At 34.9% G+C, this 24,106-nt stretch overlaps 1 protein-coding gene across 4 annotated transcripts in view; it reads left to right on the forward strand.

Annotated features, from left to right (window-relative positions):
- eys (eyes shut) overlaps nt 1–24,106 on the forward strand; it is a 1,117,243-nt gene that overhangs the window by 116,030 nt on the left and 977,107 nt on the right. For all 4 annotated transcript variants that reach the window (XR_014132762.1, XR_014132763.1, XM_081769320.1 and 1 more), the window contains exons 2-3: nt 1,107–1,259; nt 8,032–8,180. Coding sequence is in view for 2 of the 4 variants with exons in the window: in XM_081769320.1 (XP_081625446.1) it covers nt 1,126–1,259; nt 8,032–8,180 (283 nt within the window). In the remaining 2 variants the exon portion in view is untranslated. The remainder of the gene's footprint in view (nt 1–1,106; nt 1,260–8,031; nt 8,181–24,106) is intronic.

Here is a 24,106-nt window from a genome sequence, read left to right on the forward strand (position 1 = left end):
AAATATTCAAATAACCCAGAATGTAGAGGATAATACTAAGTAACATTATTAGAACAAAACATAATTGTTTAACGAACTGACAGGATCAAATTTTTCTTTAAAAAAAATAAATATTATATTTAAAAAAATACTGTAGAGTATGGGATGTGAACTGATGATCGTGGAAAAAGCATAATACCTAGCGTGTACATGCTAACCAATTATTTTACTAAGGTAAGTTAAGATTCACCCACTTAGTAGACGTATATAAGGAAATCTCTAACACAAAATGCTTGATCGCTTCGCATATTTTGTGGCTTATTTATTTTTAGTCGTTTTTTATGTGTACAAAGTTTAATTCTTAAGAGTATTAAAGCTGTGCAATATGTATAGCAAGTAAAATTATGGGAGATTTACGTTGTATTTCTAATAAAGCGTAAAATTCCCTCTCTCTGTAAATTTTGCTATGCGTTTGCGACGTTTATGAAAATAGAACTTAGATTTTGGCGATGAAAGTTTCGGAGATTTCGTTTTTAATTATAACTTGCTTATTTCTTAATTTTTTATTTAAATATTTTTTGAAATTTTTTTTTCTTTTTCTGCATATTTCTAAGAGGACATTTGACATTTTCTATCATAAGAAAGAGAGTTATTTCTATTAATGTACTTTCTAAAGACATGCAACAAAAATTTTGGACACAAGTGTACATAGAGTCAGTACTTTATAGAAAGTTATAGTCCTTACATTATTATTGTTAATAAAAGATAAATAAGTGAGTCATGATGTCTCAGGAGTTCAGTAAAGTGTGTCGTCAGCCAAAATAAAGTTGAGAATCTGTGACTCATAATAATCGGTACGACGTCTTACTCGACGTTAAATCGCTTTTTCATTCTCGAGCTGTCTTTTTTTTTTTTTTTTTTTTAATTATTTACTTATCGTTCCAACAAATTTTCGGCGGACTATAGCTCCGAAAAAACTTAATTACTGAGTAATTTGTACTATCACTTTTCTCTAAAATGTTTATGTTGTTTTGTGAGAAATCATTTCTCAAAGTCTGTATTGTTTCCGAACTTTTTCTTCCCCTATACACATACCGGTATATATATATGTATCTTCTTTTTTGCAGGATCCAAGACCAGACCAAAATGGACATAATCAGAAAACAATATAACATCATATTTTTCACAGTTATATACATGAAGTTAGAAGTCGCTGTAGCAGGTTTTGCTTGCTTGAGTAATCCCTGCCAATTTGGAATATGCATGGATGATATCAATAGGTAACACATATTCTTACACGCTTAATTATTGCACTCCTAATTCTCTCTCTCTCTCTCTCTCTCTCTCTCTCTCTCTCTCTCTATATATATATATATATATATATATATATATATATAATTTGGAAGTGGGAGTACTTTGGAAAATGGTAGTGTGAGGGATTCCAAGCAAAGAAGTTCTATTTTCATAGTGTGAGTCCGATTTTGAACGATAACTTATATATAAACAGAAGTAAAAGTGCCTCCACCAAGATTAATTTCCTTCATGATTTGGAAGTGAATAATTTATTGAAGTAAGTAGGAGCTACGTAGTAGCTAGTAAGTAGATGGATGGCACAAATATAATAAAGGCAATCTAGCAATCTGTGACCAGTGGTTTTCCGGAATTTAAACCCCTTTCAGCAAGATATGCAGAAATGAACAATTACCATATTAATATATATACAAAAATATCTACATAATATAAAGTTAGGAACTTGAATTCCCCTGGATTAAATTCTGCTTACGTTGCTGTCCGTGACACTTGTGTATTGTGTTGTACAAAATCTTCGTTCGTGCTGAAGACAACAACGTATGAACTTCCTACGATGTTTAGTATATTTCAATTTTAATGGCGAGCAGTGTATTTGGTTACAGTTGAAATATCTGATTTTATATTTGATGAAGAACCACACGCTGTAACGCAGGCAGTGGAGGGACTGAGGTCACGCGCAAAACGTTGCAAACTCGGTATATGTTTGAAAAACGGTGGTTTCCGTCAGCCAAGTGGTTATGTGTTATTGAAGAGGATCGTTTGAAAATGCACCATGGAGAACGCACAGCTGCGATTGACTTTACGAGTTCAAACTGAGACGTTCTCTCTGTCTAGCTATGAGACAGGGTTGGCAAAAACCATGGTATTTATTGAAAAAAACAAACAAAAAAAAAAAAACATTTTTTTGTGGTTTAAACCCGTTTTTTTTTGTTTCAACCAGGATTTTTTTGGGTTAAATAATTTACTCTATGTATTTATATTAGATATGGACAGAAATTAGTTTGTTTCGCCTTGGTGTTATTATGCAACAACAAGGTTATGCTGGAAGGGGTCACATAAGCTTAAAGCGGAATCTAAACTGCTTCTCGACTTACATCCAAGAGAAATTGTCCATTTGGACACGAAACCGGGACTAATTGGTCACAAATGCGATTGCCGACTCACTCACGAAGGACTCCTGATAAAAATACGTTGTACTGATCTTTACATAGGCGTACTTGTTAATATAATTGTCAAGAGTCATTTCAGAAGGACAAAAAGATAAACAGTTACACAAGTAGAATTCTATATAAATCGGGAAACTCCCGCCTTAGTCATTGCAATCCTGTTATTACTTTAAATGTGTTTGTATGTAAAATGTTAAGGTCAACATATAATCACTACGCTAAAACTGAGGTATTAAATTACAAATTTGGTATGTAGAAATCATTCAGAAAAATTAAAACAAAGTCAAATCCAAGTTGATGTTGGAAGCTACGTAGGCAGTTGATAAATTTTGCCAATTTCTATCAATAAGAGGCAAGCTTGGCTTCTTTATAAAACAATAGGCATTCATTCAAGTAGAAATATATAATTTGGTTTTATTTCGTATGTTTATGCTTAACATCCTTATGAAATTCCAAGGTTATCACGGAGAGGACTTTCGCTTAAAGGCACACCTCGAATCGCTACTTGGTTTACACTTGAAAGATGGGTTGTGGTTCAACCGAGAATTGAACACGGGACTCCTTGATTAAAAGGTAAAAAGTAGATAAACGTAATGCGGATGGTTTGATATGTGGAAACGTCACCATTAAGTTCACACGATTTAAAGCATTTTTCGTTTTTTTTTTGGTTTAAACCAGTTTTTTTTTGAAAAAAAAAACAAAACAGCTGGTTTAAACTAAGGTTTAAAACATGGTTTAAACACCTTGGTTTAAACCAGCCAACCCTGCTACGAGATAAATCAACAGTGTCTTTCGGCCATAAGTGGCATATGAGCTTATCATATGCCGTTGGTTTGTGAAATTTTGTGCAGACAACACCATATTAATAACTAAGCTCCTCGACCACCGGCATGTTCTGATGAGCTTGTGAGGAATACCGTGGAAGCAAACTCTCACAAAAGTGTTCATGCAATTTCAAATGACTTAGTCATACAACATACCACGATCGTTCGGTGGCTTCACGCAAATGGTAATATGAAAATGTAGTTAATAAGTACAAATATATCAGTAATACAGCTAAGAAAAGAATATAGTTTCAGTTAGTAAAGAGTAAATATACTTAATAAAGAATAAATTTTCAAACTAAAAAAAGTAATTCAATTACAAGAGAATTGAAATGACTAAGCCTATCACAGAGGCCAATTCTTGATTCACTTCAACTACCTGTAATTACTTGTATTTACTATGAGGTAGTTATTCTATTCAACAACTTAAGTAGCTATGACAGTATAGAGTTTACTTGTAGCTTTGTAGATCTTGGACAAGGATACCTTTATCAACTTTGTTATATCGATTTCTCGATGTTATTTCTTCGAAGAATGCTTGTATAAATCCGTTGCAAAGGAATTAGGAGTTGTATATGTCTGAGCTTTCTACATCTATGGCCATTTTAGCGCGTCACGTGATTAGGTATGACGTCCCTCAGCGACCACACTATCCGGAGAAATGGGGATGGAAGAAAGCGATCTGGGACCATTATGCTAGGTAACATCCCGGACCTGGTGTGAATTTACAACTTTTCGACCGAATGTGTCTATCGGGACCAGTAGCGTAGCTAGGATTGTTGTGCCGTAGTGCTTATATATATATATATGCGTTTGTTGCTCAAAGTGTTTAGTTTTATTATTATTATTATTACTTTCTTTTTCTGAAGAGCTGATTTCTCTAGATATTTCTTCGTTGCTTCTCAATTGCTGTTTTTGCACACTACTACTATCATTTTTTTCGTTCTAGGCGTTTTCCTACATCGTTGTGCGAGTCTTCCTCTGAATTAATATCTTGTTTAGATTTTTCTCCGTTGCTTTTTTAGTTTCTTTGCACATTTTCCTCACCGAAATTAACACAATTGCCTTTTTTCCGCTTTAACCACTTTTGTGAAACGTTTTGCGACATTTTGCAATTGCAAAGGAAGTTCTTATTTCGACACCCTGAACTCGTCTAAGTTAAGCAAATCTTCTGAGTTGCTCCAATTGATCAAACATCAGATATTGCTGTGAGATAGTCACATGCTACAAGTGTTTACTATTGTCTTCCATCCTCTCCTGTTAACATTTTTTCCTCAAATATTTTTCATTTAAATTAAACCAAAACATCAAAAGAAAATCTTTATTTTTACCCCTCCTTTCTTTCATTCAGCTTGTCTAGAAACTGTTTAGTGACATGTTATGTTCTAAAATAGAGTACGTGGAAGGCAATTGCTGTTTCTTCGGAGAAAAATATTACAAACATCAAAGCACCAAAGTAAATTGTCGGAACCCTTTGGGAAGGGGGGAAGCTCGGTCCCCCTGGGCCCACCCCTTCCCTACGCCACTGACTGGGACCGCTCGCACCAAAGGTAAAAGCGTTAGCGACTACGCTACGTGAGACCACATAAATCCTTTGCAAGAGTAATAACAATTTAAAGAACTCAATGGCAGAATATTTTTACTTGGTATACACTTGCATATGAAAGGAAAACACTTTTCTGTGCTTTTATTCATTTTCACAGTACTATTAAATTTATTCGAGATTTTTTTTTTTTTAAGTATTGTGTAGAAGGTGTTTGTCATTTTTGAAGTCTTGATTGTTTACTCCTGTTTTCAGAAAGGTACCTGGCATGAATAAATGATATCCAAAAAGGTATCAGTATCCAGTTGAAGAATGTTATATGGGGACACTGCCTTGCCAACTACTGTGCGGGAATTTACAGCAACTGAAGATCTATCAAGATCCGGAAGCCCAATTTGTGCAACCACCGAAGAAAACATTGCTCCTATTGAAACTCTGGTCATGGAGAACTGAAAACTAACTTTTGAGAATATCTGTAACCTTACAGGATTATTTTATTTCATCGTGGAAAGAATGTTGACTGTATACTTGGAATTGGCATGGTTGGTTCATACGAGGTTCCTCGATAGCTGGATAAAGAGAAGATGATTTCCTGGACTTTTTACAAAATCCGGACATCGAAGTTCCCTTACCCGTTGTACTCCCAAGAGCTATCCCCTAGTATTCTCTGTATGTTTTGAAAACTGAAGGGTTCATTGCGAGGCAGAACTTGTCAGTCCAGAAGTGCCCACGGAAGTAACATTTTCGAGTGTCTAAAACAATGGTCGCCAAACTTATGAAGCTTCTGAGCTACTGTACCGTTTATAAATCCTACAGTGAATTACCAACCAAAAGAACTATCAATCTTTTTTATAAAAAAAAAAACCTTACATTTGTTTATTGCCTATAAAGTTATATTAAGCCAATCGGAGCGTTAACACGATTTACCGAAAATGTCTCCACGAGCTACTAGTAGCTCGCGATCGACGGTTTGGCGATTACGTGTCCAAAACGTACCCTCAAAAAGATTTCCCAGATACTTTTGATAATAAGATACAATTATTGCAATGGTATGTAGAAGTGGACGTGAAATCTGAAAATATACAACTCGAGAATTAAAAACTACCGAAAAACGTCACGTGGTTTTGGTATACACCTCGTACATCTTGCCATGTATGTTGTGCAGGTTGTCTAACTTTAAACTGACAAGGAAAAAGTATCGTAAACGAAAAAACGAGATTCATACCCATACGAGTTTTAAAATAGAATTTCACTTACATATCGTTCTTCCCCCATGAAGAACTTTATTGTGAGCTTCACATATTCCATTAAAATCTAAGTTTAGTTTCCAAAATTTGAGCCATAGACTGCCATTTTTGTATGCAAGTTTAACGGTAGTTAAGTTCATTATTTACAGAATTTGTTCTTTATTTCTTTATATCGTGTCATTATTTTCGAAGTAGAATATAACATTTTTAACTTTCTCTCGCTCAAATTTAAACGGCCTCATAAATACATTGTATATAGATACACTTGTTCCGAGTAACCTCCTGCATAATGGTGTCTTTAGGTCCGAAAAACCTGAAGTTTTATTTTATGTGTAAATTCTACATAATAATGTTTCCATTAAAGTCTTAAGTCCAACTAATACATTTTCAGAATAGTTGTTGTCAAGACTACTAAATTTTCACTATAATATTTTTGTCGTTGAGCATTACTCTAATATCTCTACAAACAATTCATTCAAGCTAGAAAACCCAATGCGTCCATGAATTTTCCCTATTTCTTTCCTATCGAGTGATTGATTATCCTTGAACTTCTCGTATTTTTTCTTCCGAATGCAGTCATTAAATACTTTTTCGTGTTATAATTGGGAAAGGAAGGAGGAACGTATTATTGTTAGGATACGCAAGTTCGACTTATACAAGATTGTGTTATTAGTTCGTCCGTCCGTCTGTTACTTTACGCGATAACTCCAGAACGAAAGTAAATTTCTGAATTCGTTTCTGGTAATAGATAGCTAGATCGACTATCTCAGCCGAGTTCGTGAATGGAGTTAATCCGTTAACATCATAATGGGTAAGGTAACTCAAATTCGTCCATTACTACACATGATAACTCTTGAACGAAAATATTTTATTTATTTATTTATTGCTTGTAGTATTTAACTAGATCGATTGTCTCGTCCGAGTTTTTAATGGAGCCACTCCATTAACATCTTTTTTTAAAAAATGAAATCTTTAAGTTTTACGTCCCACGATTATGTCGGCTAGCCTAAAGGAGATGATGATAATGAGAAACGAATGAAATGGTGGAATGAAAAAGTGGGAGGAAACGGGAGAACTCTGAGGAAACCCACACACATGGTGTTTATCCATCACAAAGTTCACTTGGTGCGAACTGGGATTGAACCAGGGACTCCCTGCACCAGAGGTGAACGCTCTACCGCTGAGCCATTGTGGCCCCTCTCTAACCATCTTAACGGGTAATAGTGACATTAACCCGTTCGTTACTCGACACGAAAACTTTTGAACGAAAGGGAATTTTTGAATGTTGTTTCTTTCGTTAGATTTCTAGAGAAGTTATCTCGAGTTCGTTAATGGAGTCAGTCCGTTAACATCTTGACAGGTAACGGTGATTTTAACGGTAGCTATTGATATTCCATTTTATACAATTGAAGAAAGGTAGTAGTACAAGTTAACAGCACACCGTTAGATGGCAGCAAACATCCTCGTACAAGACGAAATTAAAATTTCAAGTGCGTGATCCTTTTTATTGTCTACCGGAGTTTAAAGTTGAAATGTTCAGAAAAAGAAAATTACCCAGGGAAACATGCCGTGAAAAAATTCGTTGCTTTCTTCTTTCTTTCTTTCTTTCTTTCTTCGAAAAAGCACTTCTTTTTCGAGCACTTGCATCTCCGCTTTTAAATATCAAATTGAGAGAATTTACCAGGTTAATTTTTTTCGGTACTGGAACAAAATAAGCAATCTTTAGGCAGCTAATAATGGAAATAGGAGAGTGAAGGAGGAATTGGGTTGTACTAGATTCCACATTATGATTTTAAACGATTGCATAAACTGAGACAGCCTGTAGGTAATGTGTTATTTTTTCAATTCTACTTTTATATTTGCATTTATTTGGACTAACACTGTAATATTTCTGTTATATATTTGCTGATTTCTATTACTGTTGCGTATGAATATATGATATACGTAAATTTTATTTTTAGTACATTTTCTTGCTATTGCATAAATGGATATACTGGAATGCAGTGTCAAACTAATTGGGATGAATGTTGGTCATCACCTTGTCAACATGGTGGTACATGCGTTGATGGTGTAGCTGCTTTCAATTGTACCTGCCCTGAAGGATTCACAGGTACATTGTTGCTTATTCATGTTTTTTTTTATTATTTCATATAGTTTATTTTGTTTTTGTTTATATTATGATAGTATGTAATATCACTGAAATGTTCTTGTGTTCGTATTAATTTGTCACAAATTATAAATTGAAAACACCTGGTAGATTTTGTTATAATATTCTTTATTTATCTTAGCATTCACAATGAAATGTTGACACGTATAATTTTTCTCTTCTTTGCTAAAATGAAATTTGTAAAATAATATATCAGCCACAGTCGTGCCTTGTCTGTTAATCTGTCATGTCTAGTACGTAATCATTTTATATCGACATGGCGTTTGTCAACTAAACGTTCAGACATGAAAATTACTAGAAGCAAACATGAAGAAGTTTCCATGATACTTTTGAATCTTCTTAGGTTGAATTATGTAAATTTATTATTATTGTACTGGAACAGAACTGCTTATGCCAGTCGTTGGACGTTTCCTGTACATGAAAATTTTGTCAAACGATATATCTTAAGCAGTGGCGAAGCAAATATTTTACCGTTCTAACGTTTGAAAAAAAAAAAAAAAACCTTTTCTTAAAACAGAGGATGACGGTGGACAGAATTTAATAGTAAAGTGTCTGAAGTGTCCCGGCAAAAAACATTTATCAATAACTAGGGTGCCATAGTTAATGATATATAGTAAGGGGTTAATATGAATAAACTGTGTTCTGATGAGCAGGCCTACTCTATTACAAAAAAAAAAAAAAAAAAGTTTGGAATGTAATATTGGAGTTCTTTCAGATCAGTTTGCGTATCCTACTTTTCCGTTGATTATAGAATTTGGAACAACTAGTTTGAAAAGGCATGTATCAAATTTAGAGTTAAGGCAAGTTTTGATTCACCCCAGTTCATGTGTTCTCATTTTATTAGTTGTAGTGTAATGCTTCTCTATATTCTGTATTTTTAATTTTACATAACAACATTGTTATTACTGTAAAATTACTTTAGCAGAATAATAATAAGGCGCCATTTTTTCTAACGCATAGGGATGGACGTGAGTCGAGTCAAAGGTAATTTTCTCGAGTTGAGTTCCAAGCCGATTCACTGTTTTTAAAGTCGAGTTTCGAGAAGAGTCGAGTTTGATAAATGGCTCGCCCGTACAGCTCGTTTTAACTCGTTTTGAAACCATGGCCTGATTACATTGGAAAGCGAAAGCCATGAGAAAAAGTGTCTAAGCAGTAATATGGAATACTTTAAGTGTTACTTACGAGAGGGGACACTGCTCGCATCTCGTCTCGTCTAGATAAACAAGACTACAAGATATTTTTATAATGAGCCTAGTTCGGCTCGGCTCAACTGAATCGATTGCTCTAGCCGGCTTGGTTGGGATGAGCCATCTGCTCGGTTCGGCTCAACTGAGCCCAGGGCTCTAGCCGGCTCGATTGGGTGAACTGTTGGCTAGGCTCACTTCTCGGTTCGGCTCGATAGTGAATGAGCTGTGAGCCGAGCTGCTCGAGTCATTGACAATTCTAAACCCGGGTCGAGCAGTTTTGAACATATTTGGTCAGCGCCCTGTAACTTTTAAAAATGTTTGGCTCGAACCCGAATACTCAATCTAGACCCTCAACCCAAATTCAGAAGCTCGTGAACAATGTCCTTGACTCCTAGATTTCACGACTACCGAGGTTGCCAATCAACTAGCTTTTTAGTATTAGATTCAAACGGCTTATTTTTCATGTTTATACACAGTGTTGATACAATAAATAATAATAATAATAATAATAATAATAATAATAATAATAATAATAATAATAATAATAATAATAATAATAATAATAATAGTGGTAGTAGCAGTAGTAGTACGAAAAATTGAAGTCATAAGAATCTTTTCCCATATTCAAAGTTTCGGACCTAAAAGTAACGCGTTTCTTTCGAAGTAGGGTAACAGTTACTTTTTTGGGGCAAGTAACGTGTTAGTAACGCGTTACATTTTAAGGGAAAGTAAAGTAACTTGTAACGCATTACATTTTTACAAGTAACTTAACCAATACTGATTTCTTATAAAATAAAGTCAGTACTTTAACATTTCGTTTTTTTTACGGCAACAAAATAGTAGGTTGGAAACACTGGAAGACCCTTCCGTCAGAGCTTCACCAGCTCGCTAGACAGGCTTATGGGCTGTGCTTCTTAGGGAGCGAAGCTATTATCGCTGGGAATTGCACTGATTGTTGCGAAGGTGCGAAGGCTCGCCTCTTGGAGTTTGGTTCTAGTGTTGAAGGAATCTTTCAATGTTAATATGTTATAAAATGATTTCCTTAACACAGAGTAAGAACTTTCTGTGTAGAATTATGTATTTCTATTGGTGATAATTGTTTAATTTAGGTATATACTCTCAGGAGATATTCAGAGTGTATTTTTTTCCTACATGGGCTTGGTGCATAACAGGTTGTAGTTCATAAGTCTTATACATTAAACATATATATATAAATTTACCAAACGCTACCGTACAGAATAAAATAATATTTGTGTGTAATTTTAGGCGAGTTTTCCATTTCATGGAATGAGTGGGGTATTGAGAATTTTGTGTCTGGGGACTTTGCTTGTTTCGAGGCGCTGTGCTTGCTTCGGGAGGGGCTTTGTTAACTATATTCCGAGAAATGTGAAAATTCTGCAATATATATAAAACAATAAAAAATCTGTAATCAAATTTCGGTGAGTGCTTAAGCTGAAGCCACCCCCTTAAATATGAAACTGCATAGAATACAATATTAAATATTTTGCGTTGATTCAATTGAAGTTCCTTCTAAACATTAATATTTCAAGTTAAGTCATTACCACGTGATGCATTAATTAAATGCAATATTTTACTTACTTTAAAGTGGGAGGTGCAAGTAGCAAACGGTAATCCAAGAAATTTGACAGCTAACTGTAAGAATGTACTTACCTTTTCTCTCCCTCCATCTTCAAATATGCTGGAAATGAAAACAGCAAGTGAGGAGGAAATTCCCCACATTCCCCCTGCAAATTCCAGACAGAAGAAATTATGAACTAAACTTCAAAATATTTGTAGTGGAGCTAAATAGGAATATTAGTTTATCGGGCCTATTATACTAGTAGGATTAGGCTTCGTCATTGACCTTAGGACTGTATATAAGGTATATACGAGGTGAGGCAATTAAATAACGAGACTGGTGTCATAAATGTGATGTATTGCAAAGAAAGTTACAATTGACTGTTATCCCCTTCAATATACTCCCCTCATCTATCTATACACCGTTGCATACGTGCCTTCCGGTGTTCAAAGCAATGCTGTAGGTCATCAGATGGCACACTATTCAACAACTCTGCCGTTTTTCGTTTCACCTCTTCCACAGACTGAAAATGTGTTCCCTTCAATGCACTTTTCACTTTTGGAAATAGATAAAAGTTACAGGGACCCAGGTCTGGGAAATACGGGGGATGGTCGAGCACAGGAATGCGCTTGGCTACTAAAAACTGCTTCACAGAAAGGACATTGTGGGCAGGTGCATTGTCTTGGTGGAGGAGCCATGCATCGTTCTTCCACAAATCCATTTTGTTCTTCTTTATTCTTTCCCTCAGCTTGATTAGGACTTCTTTGTAGTAAGTCTCATTCATCGTTTGTCCCTGAGGTACCCATTCAGTCATGATGATACCCCTTATAAAAAGTTTTTCTTATAAGGCGCTTGACAAACAATAATGAAATTGATGTACTAGATAGAAGCAATTACATTTGTTTTAGTTTGTTACATGTTAGATGAGGGTATGAATAGACCGTGTGGCCTAGATGTTGAGGTAGAAAATGAAGTAGACGAGGATGACAAAGGGTTTAGTATTCTTCGGGATGAGTTTGAAAAAGCTATATCCGAAAGTTATATTAGAAGTGGAAAAGCAACCGGTATAGATAATATACCAATCCAATTCATTAAAAATATGGGGGAGGGGACAAGAGTAAGAAAGAATTGTTTCGACTTTGCAATGAAATATGTGAAACAGGAGAGCGGCTGAAAGATTTCCTGAAGACGATCGTTATACCTATGCCTAAGAAATCGAACCCAAAGAGATGTGAGGACTATAGAACTGTTAGTGTCATAAAATATTTCATGCAGCAAAATTTTGCTTCAAATTCTGAACAAAGGTTGTATGGAAGAACAAATCAAGAAGTTGAGAAGGAACAGTTCGGATTTAGGGGAGGTAAGGGCACAAGAGATGCAATTGGATTATTAATGGTAATCGGTGAAAACTTTATAGAAGAAAGAAAGCAGGTGTATGTGGTATTTATTGATGTAGAAAAGGCTTTTGACCACGTGAATTGGGAATTGTTGTTGAAAGTTCTAAAGAAAATTGGGTTGGAATGGAAAGATCCAACACTCATAATAAACTTATATATAAACCAACAAGTAAGTGTTAGAATATTAGAGGAAATGACAAAGGGGAGTGCAATTGGAAGGGAAGATCGACAGGGATACTGTCTATCGCCAACATTATTTAATATCTATCTAGAAGAGATAGTGAAAAAGAGCTACAAAATGAAGATAGCATTTCAGTAGGATGTACAGTGTTTAGGTATATACGGTTTGTAGATGATATGGCGTTGTTGCAGAATCTGAAGAGAAAATCAGGAAGATGTTAGAAAATTTGAAGAAGGGCTTTGAAGAATATGGGATGAAAATAAATTTAGAAAGGCAAAAGATATGGTGATTGAAACGAAGGGGTCGGTGTCAAATATAGAATTAGGAGGGGAGAAAATAGAACAGGTAACTAGTTTTCGATACCTGGATAGTAATATTAGTGATGATATGAAGTGTGAACGTAAAATAAAAGCAAGGAATGGAATGGCGAAAGAAGCCTTTAGAAAAAAGAAAAGACTACCTTGAACCTTGAAGAAAGAATTGAGAAAAAGATTTAGAAAATGCTTCGTGTAATGTATTGTACTATGTGGGTCAGAAACATGGACAATACATAAGAATTATGAAAAACGACTGGAAGGTATGTGAGTGTGGAGAAGAATGAAAAGAATTAACTGGTTCGAGCGGAAAACGAATGAGAGGATGTTAGAAATAGTGGTAGAGTAAAGAACAATTTTAGATATTATTGAAAAGAGGTAGAGAATCTGGTTGGGACATTGGGTAAGAAAGAACTGTATCATAAAGACGTGCTAGAGGGCATGGTGGCATTAAAGAGAGGGAGAGGGCGAAGGAGTACAATTAATGGACGATATCAAAACAGAGATATTATACGTGAAGACGAAGAAAATGGACGTACCTCGCGTACGCAAGTTCCCAAAATTTTAACTATGTAACGTAGACTATGTGACGTAGTAGAAATTAGAATAATTTTCAGGTATAATATTTCACTTTAAAATATCTTTTGGAATAGCTAGAAAACAAAATTTTACCGGATTCCCATTACATCTATCTTCTCATATCCGTCACAATTGAATTTTATGTGTGCATTTTGGTAAACTGGCAATAAAAATTTTCCTTGATGGCTCGTTCACGACCTCTGTATTCTGTTAGTGCTGACAGCATTTTAAAGAATCAGTATTCTATTATTTTCATTTAATCAACGCAAAATTCTAGATTCTATATCAGAGATGGTAATTTTTGCTAACCCTCACTCACCCTCACTCTCAGTCACTCTCACCCTCAGTTGATAACCTCACCCTCAATCGACCCTCACACTCACCCACAATCGGCTCCCTCACCCTCACAATCAACACCCTCGGTCACCCTCAGTTGGCTACCTCACCCTAAATTGGCTCCCTCACCTTCAGCCACCCTCACCATCAATCGACTCCCTCGCCTTCAATCAACCCCCTCACCCTCAGTCGACTCTCTTACCGTCAGCGACCCTCACTCTCAGCCACCCTCACCATCAATCGACTCCGTCAGCCACCATCACCCTCAATCGACTCCCTCACGCTGTTACTTTCATGTACTAAATAAACAACTAAGGGTAAATATAATTCTCATTCAAGTGATTGAAATATATATATTATAATATACATAAGTATACATTATATCTACGGTATATTATTTATATCCAATATCTATACAGGGTATTTCAAAACAACACCAACAACGTTTGAGAGGTGATTCCTGACACCAAGATAAGGCAAAATGTATAGACCAACCCGGGTGCACAAATGCTTCCTTTCAAAGTTATAGCCTGCCGAAAACATGAAAAAGAAAAAGAATTTGAAAGGTCCATAGCTCCAATACTATGAGACCTAGCGGAGTGGGGCAAGACTTTATTTACGAACTAGTATGTGCCCTATCCAAATATCCATGTGTCAGAATAATGCGGTACTTCCGCAACAATTTTTATCGAGGCAGTTGGTGAGTACTTCAGATTATATGCCCGTAGCCAAACTGCCTCCTCAAAATTGTTTCGTGAGTACCTTAGGATTCTGAAACACGTATTTTTGGATAGAGCACATATTAGTTCCTAAGTAACGTCTTGGACCGATTGCAGTAGGTCCCATAGTTTTGGCGCTGTGGATCTTTGAACTTCATTTTTTCATGTTTTTGGCAGCCTATAACTCCGAAAGGAAGCATTTGTGCACCCAGGTTGGTCTAAACTTTTTGTCTTATCTTGGTGTCAGGAATCACCTCCCAAACGTTGTCCGTGTTGTTTTGAAACACCCTATATATATATTTGATGGCTATTTTGCACTGGACTCCCTCGTGCTCGCTCTCACTAATCTCACTTGGACTCGCGCTCGGGTTCAGTTTTCTCAGTTCTGCTCGCGTTCAATCAGGTCGCGCTCACTTGCGCTCAGGCTTACTTCCCTCAGCTGGGCTTGCACTCATGCTCACTTCCCTCAGTTGGGCTCGCACTCATTTGGGCTTACCTGACTTAAATTTCCTCTCTGCTTTTCTCAACTCGCCTGGAGACAAGCTATGGCAACACTAAAAGGTGGTGAAAGAATTTAGAAGATAAAGAAACCAATTGAAGAAAAAAGATTTGTTATATATTGCTGTTTCACCAAAACTATGGCTATGAAATTCACAAGAGTTCTAATACATAACAAAATTGAAAAATAATTACAGAGATGGGTTTCATGAAGTTTATCATCAATTTTTATTGGAATGGAAGGGATGGGGATTCTACATGGAATGTTAAGTTCTTCAGTACTTACTATATATTCATCTATTTTAGTATTATATTCAACGATTTTTGAGAATGTTAATTTTGATTTTAAAATTAAGGGAAACGTTTTTATTAAAATATAAGCTTGAATATACTTATAAATTCTAGTATATGATATTTTAAATAACTGAATAATATCTATACTAACATTTTTAGTTTATTTTAAATAATTATACAACGCTCCACGAACATAAACAGTTAATAGCGGAAGTGAATTAAAAACCATTTCAAATTTACAAAGTTCTGAATGAAACGTAATAATGTTTGATTGGTTTATAAGCGGAATTGAAGTTAGTAAATTGTTAAATGAATCAACATCAATAGCAGAACATTCAGAAAATATATTATTCCAGGCTAAGGTCTTATGTAGTTCTGCTTTTATTTCTTCAAACCCATTATGACACACATTTGTTTTTTTTTTTCTACAAAGTACTTTCTGTTTTCAAAGTTTCTTCCGATTTCTTATAGGCACGTTTTTAAAATAATAATAGTTGATAAATTACTTAAATCGTTATAATCTAAACAATAAAGAGTCTCTACTATTAAATTAACATCTTTAGAAGAAGCAATATCTTTATCTAACCTACTAAAAGAAAATTCCTCACTTACATTTCTAATACATTGTGTATTACGTTCACTACTCATATTATACCTGTGTAAAGAGTTGCGAAGCGCTCTCTTTATAAGGAAGACTATTTCACAAAGTTGCATTAAATTGCACCATATACGCAAGCTTTATTGTTGTTCACAAAGCGCTGCAGGCATCAGCCACCACACACATATACAGTGAAACCTCTCTAAAGCGGACAGCCGTGGGGAATCAAAAATTGTCCGCCTTAGAGAGGTTTCAATATCTTCTTACGTAAATTAGTAGAAGGCATTGTGCAATTAGAAAAATAATTTTGCATGCATCATGTATTTACAAATATTACCAAAATGTTACTGTACTTGCATTATCTTGCGCCATTCAATACTCTATGTTCGAGGCACAACATGAAATTAAGATGTTATAGTTCTCTGCACTTTACATTTATCGCTACTTACTACGTTTTCGGTGTATTGCTTTAATTTGTGAGTTAATTGCAGTCCAGTAATGACTTTTGAGACAATATGCGTACCCGTGGGCAAAAGATACCAAACTTGTCTTTTGCTTAGTTAGAGATTCCGGCAAACAGTAAAATGACTTATCATCCCAATCGGCGGGCAACTGTCAATCACTTTTGTATCTAAAACAGGTTGGGTGAGAGTAGAATGCAAGCAAAGAACATGAGGATGTTGTTAAACGGACACCTTTCCTCTTGAGCAGACAGTTGAGGGGCAAAATGTCACACCCTCATGTGCTTCCTTGCTGACACGTATGAATCACAAAAAATGTATTATTTTTTACTGTATTTTTCAACTTGTTTCTAGAGAAAGTGTCCGTAATACGGAGGTAAATAATACCTATAAAAGACACTCTCCGTGTCCGTACGAGAGAGTGTCTGCTTTAGAGATGTTTTCCAATGTGCCTATTCCTATTACAGTGTTTGGGGATTACAAAATATGTCCATTATGGGAGGTGTCCGCTTTATAGAGGTGTGCGTTAGTAGAGGTTTCACTGTATATATATATATATATATATATATATATATATATATATATATATATATATATATCCAAGCACTCTCAGTCAAGTAAAGCAGCGACGCTCTTAGTGACGTAACATATGATGTATTTTATTCAAGCGAGGGCATCAGATACACAAGCACTCTGTCTCTCTCTCAGCCAATCGAAGCAGCCACACTTATCTCCTTTCGAAATATAATGTCACAGTTCACGGTTGGAAATTCATGAGTAATAGCTGCCTTCATCCTTAGTTGAGCATGCCATATACTTTGATTTTAGTATATAGCCAAATTCTTTGTCCGTTAGACCCATTTGAGGTGCTTTTATTGAGTACATCTTACTTCTTAAACCAACAAACTCTTCTATAATTGTACCTTTAATATCATCTTTCATCTTACCAAGTATTTTCCTTTTTATCTGTGGTATCTTGTATCTATTATCTTAAAGGCTAATCGCTTGTGTCGAAGCAATGAATAATTTTTCATATGCTCGTATACATCTTTGGTTTGAATATGGTAAATATAGCTATCTGTATCTGTATAACATGTTTCTATTTTATCATTATATTTTGGTTTCATAACATTATAATGGAAGTCGTACATTAAATACTTGATAGGTCTTATAATGGAAGTCGTACGTTAAATACTTTGATAGGTCTATGATACTCATTCCAACGTATGTGGGTTTATTAAAAGTCAATTTAGTTTTATTCATTGTTATCGCACATAGATTTTCTGTATAAACAATTCCCTCTTTAAAATTCGGTTGAGCAATTAGTTTTTCTACTCTTGTTGAGTCACATTCTATTTTTATAGGCTTACATCTCTTTCTAATATTTTCCATTGACTTCCCAAATACAGTTATCCATGAGCTCATAGAAGTCTTTCTCAAAATCATTTGCTGCTTTAATTCTCATCTGTGTGTTTAAATCTGTATAATTCTTTAGCCAATCCGCTTTCTCAAACTCTATTACTCGATGTATGTTCTTTAATTTTAATCCAAGTGATAAACATTGTTTTCGGTTTCGATAGCAAATCACATATTTTTCTTTATCATATAGAGTTGTAAATAGCTGATTGTTTTGAACCAGGTGCACATATATTTTGTGGAGCTAATGGATAGTTATGTGATAGTCATGTAATTTTTTTAGATCTACTTGTAATGTATAACCAGTATCGGAATTATCTAATATCTTTGTAAAATCTATTTCTTTTATTTCTTCCTCACTTAACCATTTAAATCCCTTATACGGTAGATATTGATTCATAGCTTATCCATAAAGATTATTGGCGTCTAAGTACGTAATGTAAGAATCTTTATTCTCATCGTAATTTTCCATATATTTATTATTAGCTTTTACGTATCATTTGGAACATTGACTAATTCCACCTCTATCTCTTTCTCTATCATCAAGACAATCATAACCAGTTAATTCTAATTTTATATTTGTCATCTTTAACATCGCATCTCAAGCTAAACATGGTGCCGTCATATACCAAGCTGGATTAAGACCACAAGCCTTAAGACATGCTAAATTCTCAAATACATCTGCTAATAGAAACACATCAGTTTTTAGATATACGAGGGTGGTTCAATAATTATTGTCCCTGACCTATAAGCAGTATTATTTTTCCAAAAAGTCTCCTTTCATAGTAATGCACTTCTTCCACCTATGCTGCAAAGACACTATGCCAGCTTTAAAGAAAGTCTCTGGCTGAGCCATGAGCCATTCCTTCACAGTTTCAATAAGACCTGCATTTGAGTGAAACTTCTTCTCCTTGAGGTGCTCCTTCAACATTGGGAATAAATGAAGGTCACTAGGGGCGAGGTCGGGTGAGTAGGGAGGATAGTCCAACACATCAAAACCAGCAGAATGGATTGCGGAACCAGTAAGATGGCTTTTGTGGGCCGGAGCATTATCTTAGTTGAACAGCAGTGTTCGCTGTAACATCCCGCGCCGTTTTTCCTTGATTGCTGCACGTAACTTAAGGATTAGGGCCCCCGTGATAGTGTGTCCAACCTCCAGGTAGTCAATAAGGAGGACACTCTTCGCATCCCAAAAATTGTGGCCATAACCTTGTGTGCTGATGCTTGCACCTTGAACTTGCGTGGTGGAGGCGAACTGGTGTGCCACCACTCCATGCTCTGTCGTTTGGACTCGGGATTATAGTGGTAGAGAGCCACGTCTCATCCACTGTCAAAAATCTATCACACAACTGTTTCAGGTCTGCTCCATAGCCTCGAAACCATCCCTTGAACATCGAACTCTTGTCTTTCTGATTTTCACGAGATAACATGTTGGGAACCCATCGCTCCGACACCTTTCTGAACCCCAAGTGTTCATGCACAATGGTTTCCACTGAGCGTACAGAGATGTGCATGATGTCTGCTAACTGTTGCACCGTGATTCGTCTGTCTGCTATAATCGTATCATGCACAGCAACAATGTTTTCTGGGGTGCATGCTGTTGTTGGAGGACCAGTACCAGGGGCCTGTTGACAGCTTTCCCTGCCGGCAGTCGCGGCAACAGTACTTTACCACCTGGTAGGAAGGAGCCCCATCACCCAACCCACTGATCGTGTCCTCATGAATCTCCTTTGGACATAACCCCTTTCTGTGGAGGTATTTGATGAGAGCTGGTGTTCGGTTTTCTCCATTTTCAAGCTAGGTGCCACCTCTCACACCTGAAACGACAAAAAAGAATATTAATATAGGAGCTATGGTTCTGAAATTTAGCATATAGGCATCTAAGACATTAGGCTGCAATATTCCCCTTCAGCCATCCCAGTTCAAGTATTTTAAATATGCCGGGGACAATAATTATTGAACCTCCCTCATAGATCATGGTCCTATTCGAGATTATTAGTTTTAAATGTTTCTCACACTTTCTTTGCGTGTTCATAGTCTTCATCAGTTATATGTGTATTAGCTTGTTAAAGAGTGATTCCTTTAGTGGTAATTTTCTATGTGTAAACTTATTCCAGTCACTACCATAATCATATGGACCAACACCTTTTCTTATTACAAGTTTGAATTGTTCTTCATCGGGATAGAAGTGTTGTGTGAGACATTTGTTCTTTCGTTAGGTTTGATGGTAATTTATCTAACCTGCAAGCCATGAATATAAATGAATCTATGAATTTTAATTTCATATTTCCAACCTTTTTACTGAATGATATGTATCGTTTTTCGTTATTAGGTATTAAATCTGTTTGTTTTTTATTGCATCCTAGTTCTTTTATAAACAAGTGAGAATCATATCCTGTCAAGTTATGTATAATCACTGGCACAAACTTACGTACTGTAACTTTTAAGTTACAGTTACTACATAATTCAGCTACATACTTTCCAATTATATGATCGTGATGTTTATGATTTTCTTTAGTATATTCTACTTTGCAGTAGGAACCATGTTCAGATTCATTGAATACTTTTCTCTTTTTACGTGTTAAAGGTAATTCGTTATTTTGTTTGTATACATTCGATATTTGTTCGGCTTTTTTTTAAACATTCTTATGAACTTTTAGCCACATCTTCACCGCAGGCGAGCTCCTAAGTTAGCCTACAAACTAGTGAATAACATCGATGATAAAATATTGGAAGCACAACAACGAAATTAAATCGAAGAATAAGCGGTCATATAAATGATGCTAGAAATAATAATCCTAAACCTGTTAGTGAATACATGAGAAATATTGGAATAGATAAATTCTCTATTGAGCCAATTAAAATAGTAGCTGTATCATCAACAAAAGATTTAAGAATTAGAGAACAAGAGGTTCAAAAATTTGAAAAAAAATGTACTTAATTTTCTTCGAGCTTATTCTTTCAACCGAGAAAAATGAGCAGTAAGAGCTTATCATCATCGGCATAAACAAGATCCTGTTTGACATGAAAAATAAAAAGAATAAAATAAACTTAGAATGAGAGAACGAAGAAGTAAAGAAAAACTATTTAAGACAATGGAAAGAACTATGTAACAAACATAAAGGTCAGTCTAATATGGAGCCGTCTCAGAGACTAAACGGGTGTGATGAGGAGTCTGACCAACTCGGATGATCCATTAAAATACAGTCCAGCCTTTAGTGAAACTTGAGGGGTTAACTGCCAGGTACTAAGGTACAAGAGATATTAGAAAGAGGAGATAAAGATATTGACCCATTAGATGAAGCTTGTAGGGAATATGATATTTACTATAGAGATAATAGAGATACAGCTTCAAGATATATTGCTTATAATTAGAAAATCAAGCTTGGAAAAGAGTATTTAGTAAAGATGCATCAATTGGTGAGACTTGCATCTTTTGAAGTTCGTACTGCTATGAATGCTAAAGTTAGGATGGGGATTGTAATTGTCTTGAGCATTTTGCTATAATAAATAGTATGGAGAGTATTGAGAGTTATGAGTTGCGGAGTTATGCAGCAAATAGAAGAACGTATAATAATTAGAATGAACCTAACGAAGATATTGAATTCGACTCTGATGTAGGAGAAGGATTTATTCATCCTCACAGAGCGGACATATGAAATTTGAAATTGTAATTGCTCAAGAGGGAGGAACATTTGGACTAATGATACAATAAAACATGTGAACAATTTCTTCCCATTCTTCTTCTCTAGCATAGAAATGAGAAAACGGAGTAATTATAGATACGATTGATCTATATGGAATAACATGTACAGCTATCGGAACTTTACAGATTTCTAAACCAGAAGTTGAGTACTTAAAACAAGCAGGTTTCGGAACATTATAAACTAGGATTGAAAAAAGATTTTAGTTTTATATCCACTAAGATTAATTCCAGACTTTTTAAGTGATTATAAAGAAGTTGTGTGTAAATGTGGATTGAGAATAACATTTCTAAAGGCTGGTAATAGTGATGTGTTATATAAATGGACAGAAGCAGGTACAGCAGCGCCGCATGATAGTAAAATAATAATAAAGAGTATGGAGATAAGAATGTCAATTGTAGAGTATGAACCAAATTACGAAAGCAAGTTAAAGTTAAATATTTTTAAAAAACCTAAAAGCATGTTTTCATTTCACACCTATCAATGTGTACAAAAGAATGTAGAAGGTTCTTTCTTGGAATTTGATATAACTATTCAATTTAATTCTAGACAATTTGATATGCCTGATTTTGTAATTGTAAATTTTCAAACTGATAAAAGCAATAAGCAGACTGCAGATTCTTGTAAATTGGAGCATTGTAAAGTTAAAAATCTCTATATGTAAAACTGACGCCAGAAGGTCTTTCCAAAAGAAAATAAAAATTTAGATATTGCTAGTATGAAGATTGTACTGCATTTGAGAGAATAACTTGCGGAAATACGGAAATGTATAATCCAGTGACTTCATTAAAAAATAGACTAATGTATGTGACTAATTGTAGTAAGAGAAAGAATGTATCCATAAATGAGAAGCAGCAGCTAATAATTCAATTTGTTTTGCGATTGTAATTGGTCAAAAGAACTTATAATCGTAAGAATGAGAAAGTAGTAGAAGGGTATTAGATTAGATTAAGTTTGTTTTAGATTTAGCTTATAGAACTTTTATAATATATTTTTCATGAAAGTTATGAGATTATGTCTCATAAAGGTAGATAAAGATGAATTTTTTAAATAAAGATTTTTTTATTAAATAAATATGGCAGAACACGTTCAACTTTTAAATAAGCTTGGAAACTTAGAAACTAGTTATAGGTTCACGAGAAATAGAGTTAGACGTAGAACATCAGATTATAAAAATGTTAAAATAAAGACTAAGTTCTATAAAAGTATTTTAGTTGAGTGTGAAAACTTTAAGGTATTTCTTCCACTAAGATTAGCGAAACACTTAACTGATAAAATAATAAGTGATATAGTTAGGATGGATTAAAGCTTAAATATACTGTGCTAAAAGACAATTTCCCAACTGCTGTGTTCTGTGTTTGAATCAAAGATTTTCTTTATAATAAATAAGAAATAGCTTCCTATTTAAACAAGAAAAATATTACTGTTTTAAGACCTGTTAAATTCCAAATTTAGAGAAAGACAAAGCTTACGAAATCACATTATTAAATTGATTCGAACAAAATATACAGGTAATAGAGTTTTAGTACATTTAGATGGGCAATATAAAATATTGCCACAAAGATATAATGAAGATACAGAGCAAGTGTTAAAAGATATGAGAAAATATAAACTATTTATGAGTTAGGATTGTATGGAGCAGTTAAATAATGGCTATTCTTTGCATCAAATATTTTTCAGAAATGAACCACTAAAATACATTTTTAGAAAATCTGCAAGGAGAAAGTGAGTTGTCAGTACGGAACCTGAGAAGAAATTTATTCTTACCAACACATTCAACGTAATTGTAAAAAACTTTCAGGACCATACTGAAATCGTGTTTGAGGTGAATGGTTCCTTATTTTGTTTAAACTATGACCAATGAACGTAGTTTAAGAAGTCACTATTTCCCATAGAGAACGAGATAAGCAGGAGATTTCACTATCAGTATCGAAACTTTTAATTAATTATTATATATATATATATATATACAATTTAGGATGTAAGTTTTTATGGTCATCATAAAAGCTATTTTGTCAACGTCTGTATAGAGATCGATCTTTTTTGCTAGTTTGTCTTTTAATAAGTTAGTTGGAATGCCATTAGATAAGACAAAAGAATATATGTATTATGTTTTGCGTACGCGTTGTGGTTCTATACTAGTTCCCGACTTAAACGAGTTTTCCTATTTCTCACTTCTGGAGAAACGTCATGGTAAAGTCAATAGAAGATTTTTAAATAAGGCTCACACTATATTGGGTTTTAAATTTATATCAAACTAAAATAAATTAACGCTGGCTTTTATAGACTTTTTTACAAAAGCTGGACTGCTCCTAGAGTTGTGTATGTAGCCTGTATTGTGTACCTATATGCGCTATGGTCAGTGGCATATTTAATAAGAGATTTTGAGCAGTCATTAGCCATATACAATACCCGTAACCGATGTGCAAAAGTGCTAATGAGGGATACATCATGAAGCATGACACTTAACCTAATTAATAAGCAGAAAAGTTTGTTAGAAGTGAGGTGTCAGTGGTGAGATGTTAGCGCCACAAATAATGTGTAAAAGCGCTGCTGCAGGGGTAAGTTTCGTTAGCTAACGAGCGCTAGAAAAGTGCGATACAAGT

This window comes from Thermobia domestica, chromosome 8, assembly GCF_964235325.1.
Source record: "Thermobia domestica chromosome 8, izTheDome1.hap1.1, whole genome shotgun sequence".
Classification (NCBI taxonomy): Eukaryota; Metazoa; Arthropoda; class Insecta; order Zygentoma; family Lepismatidae; genus Thermobia; species Thermobia domestica.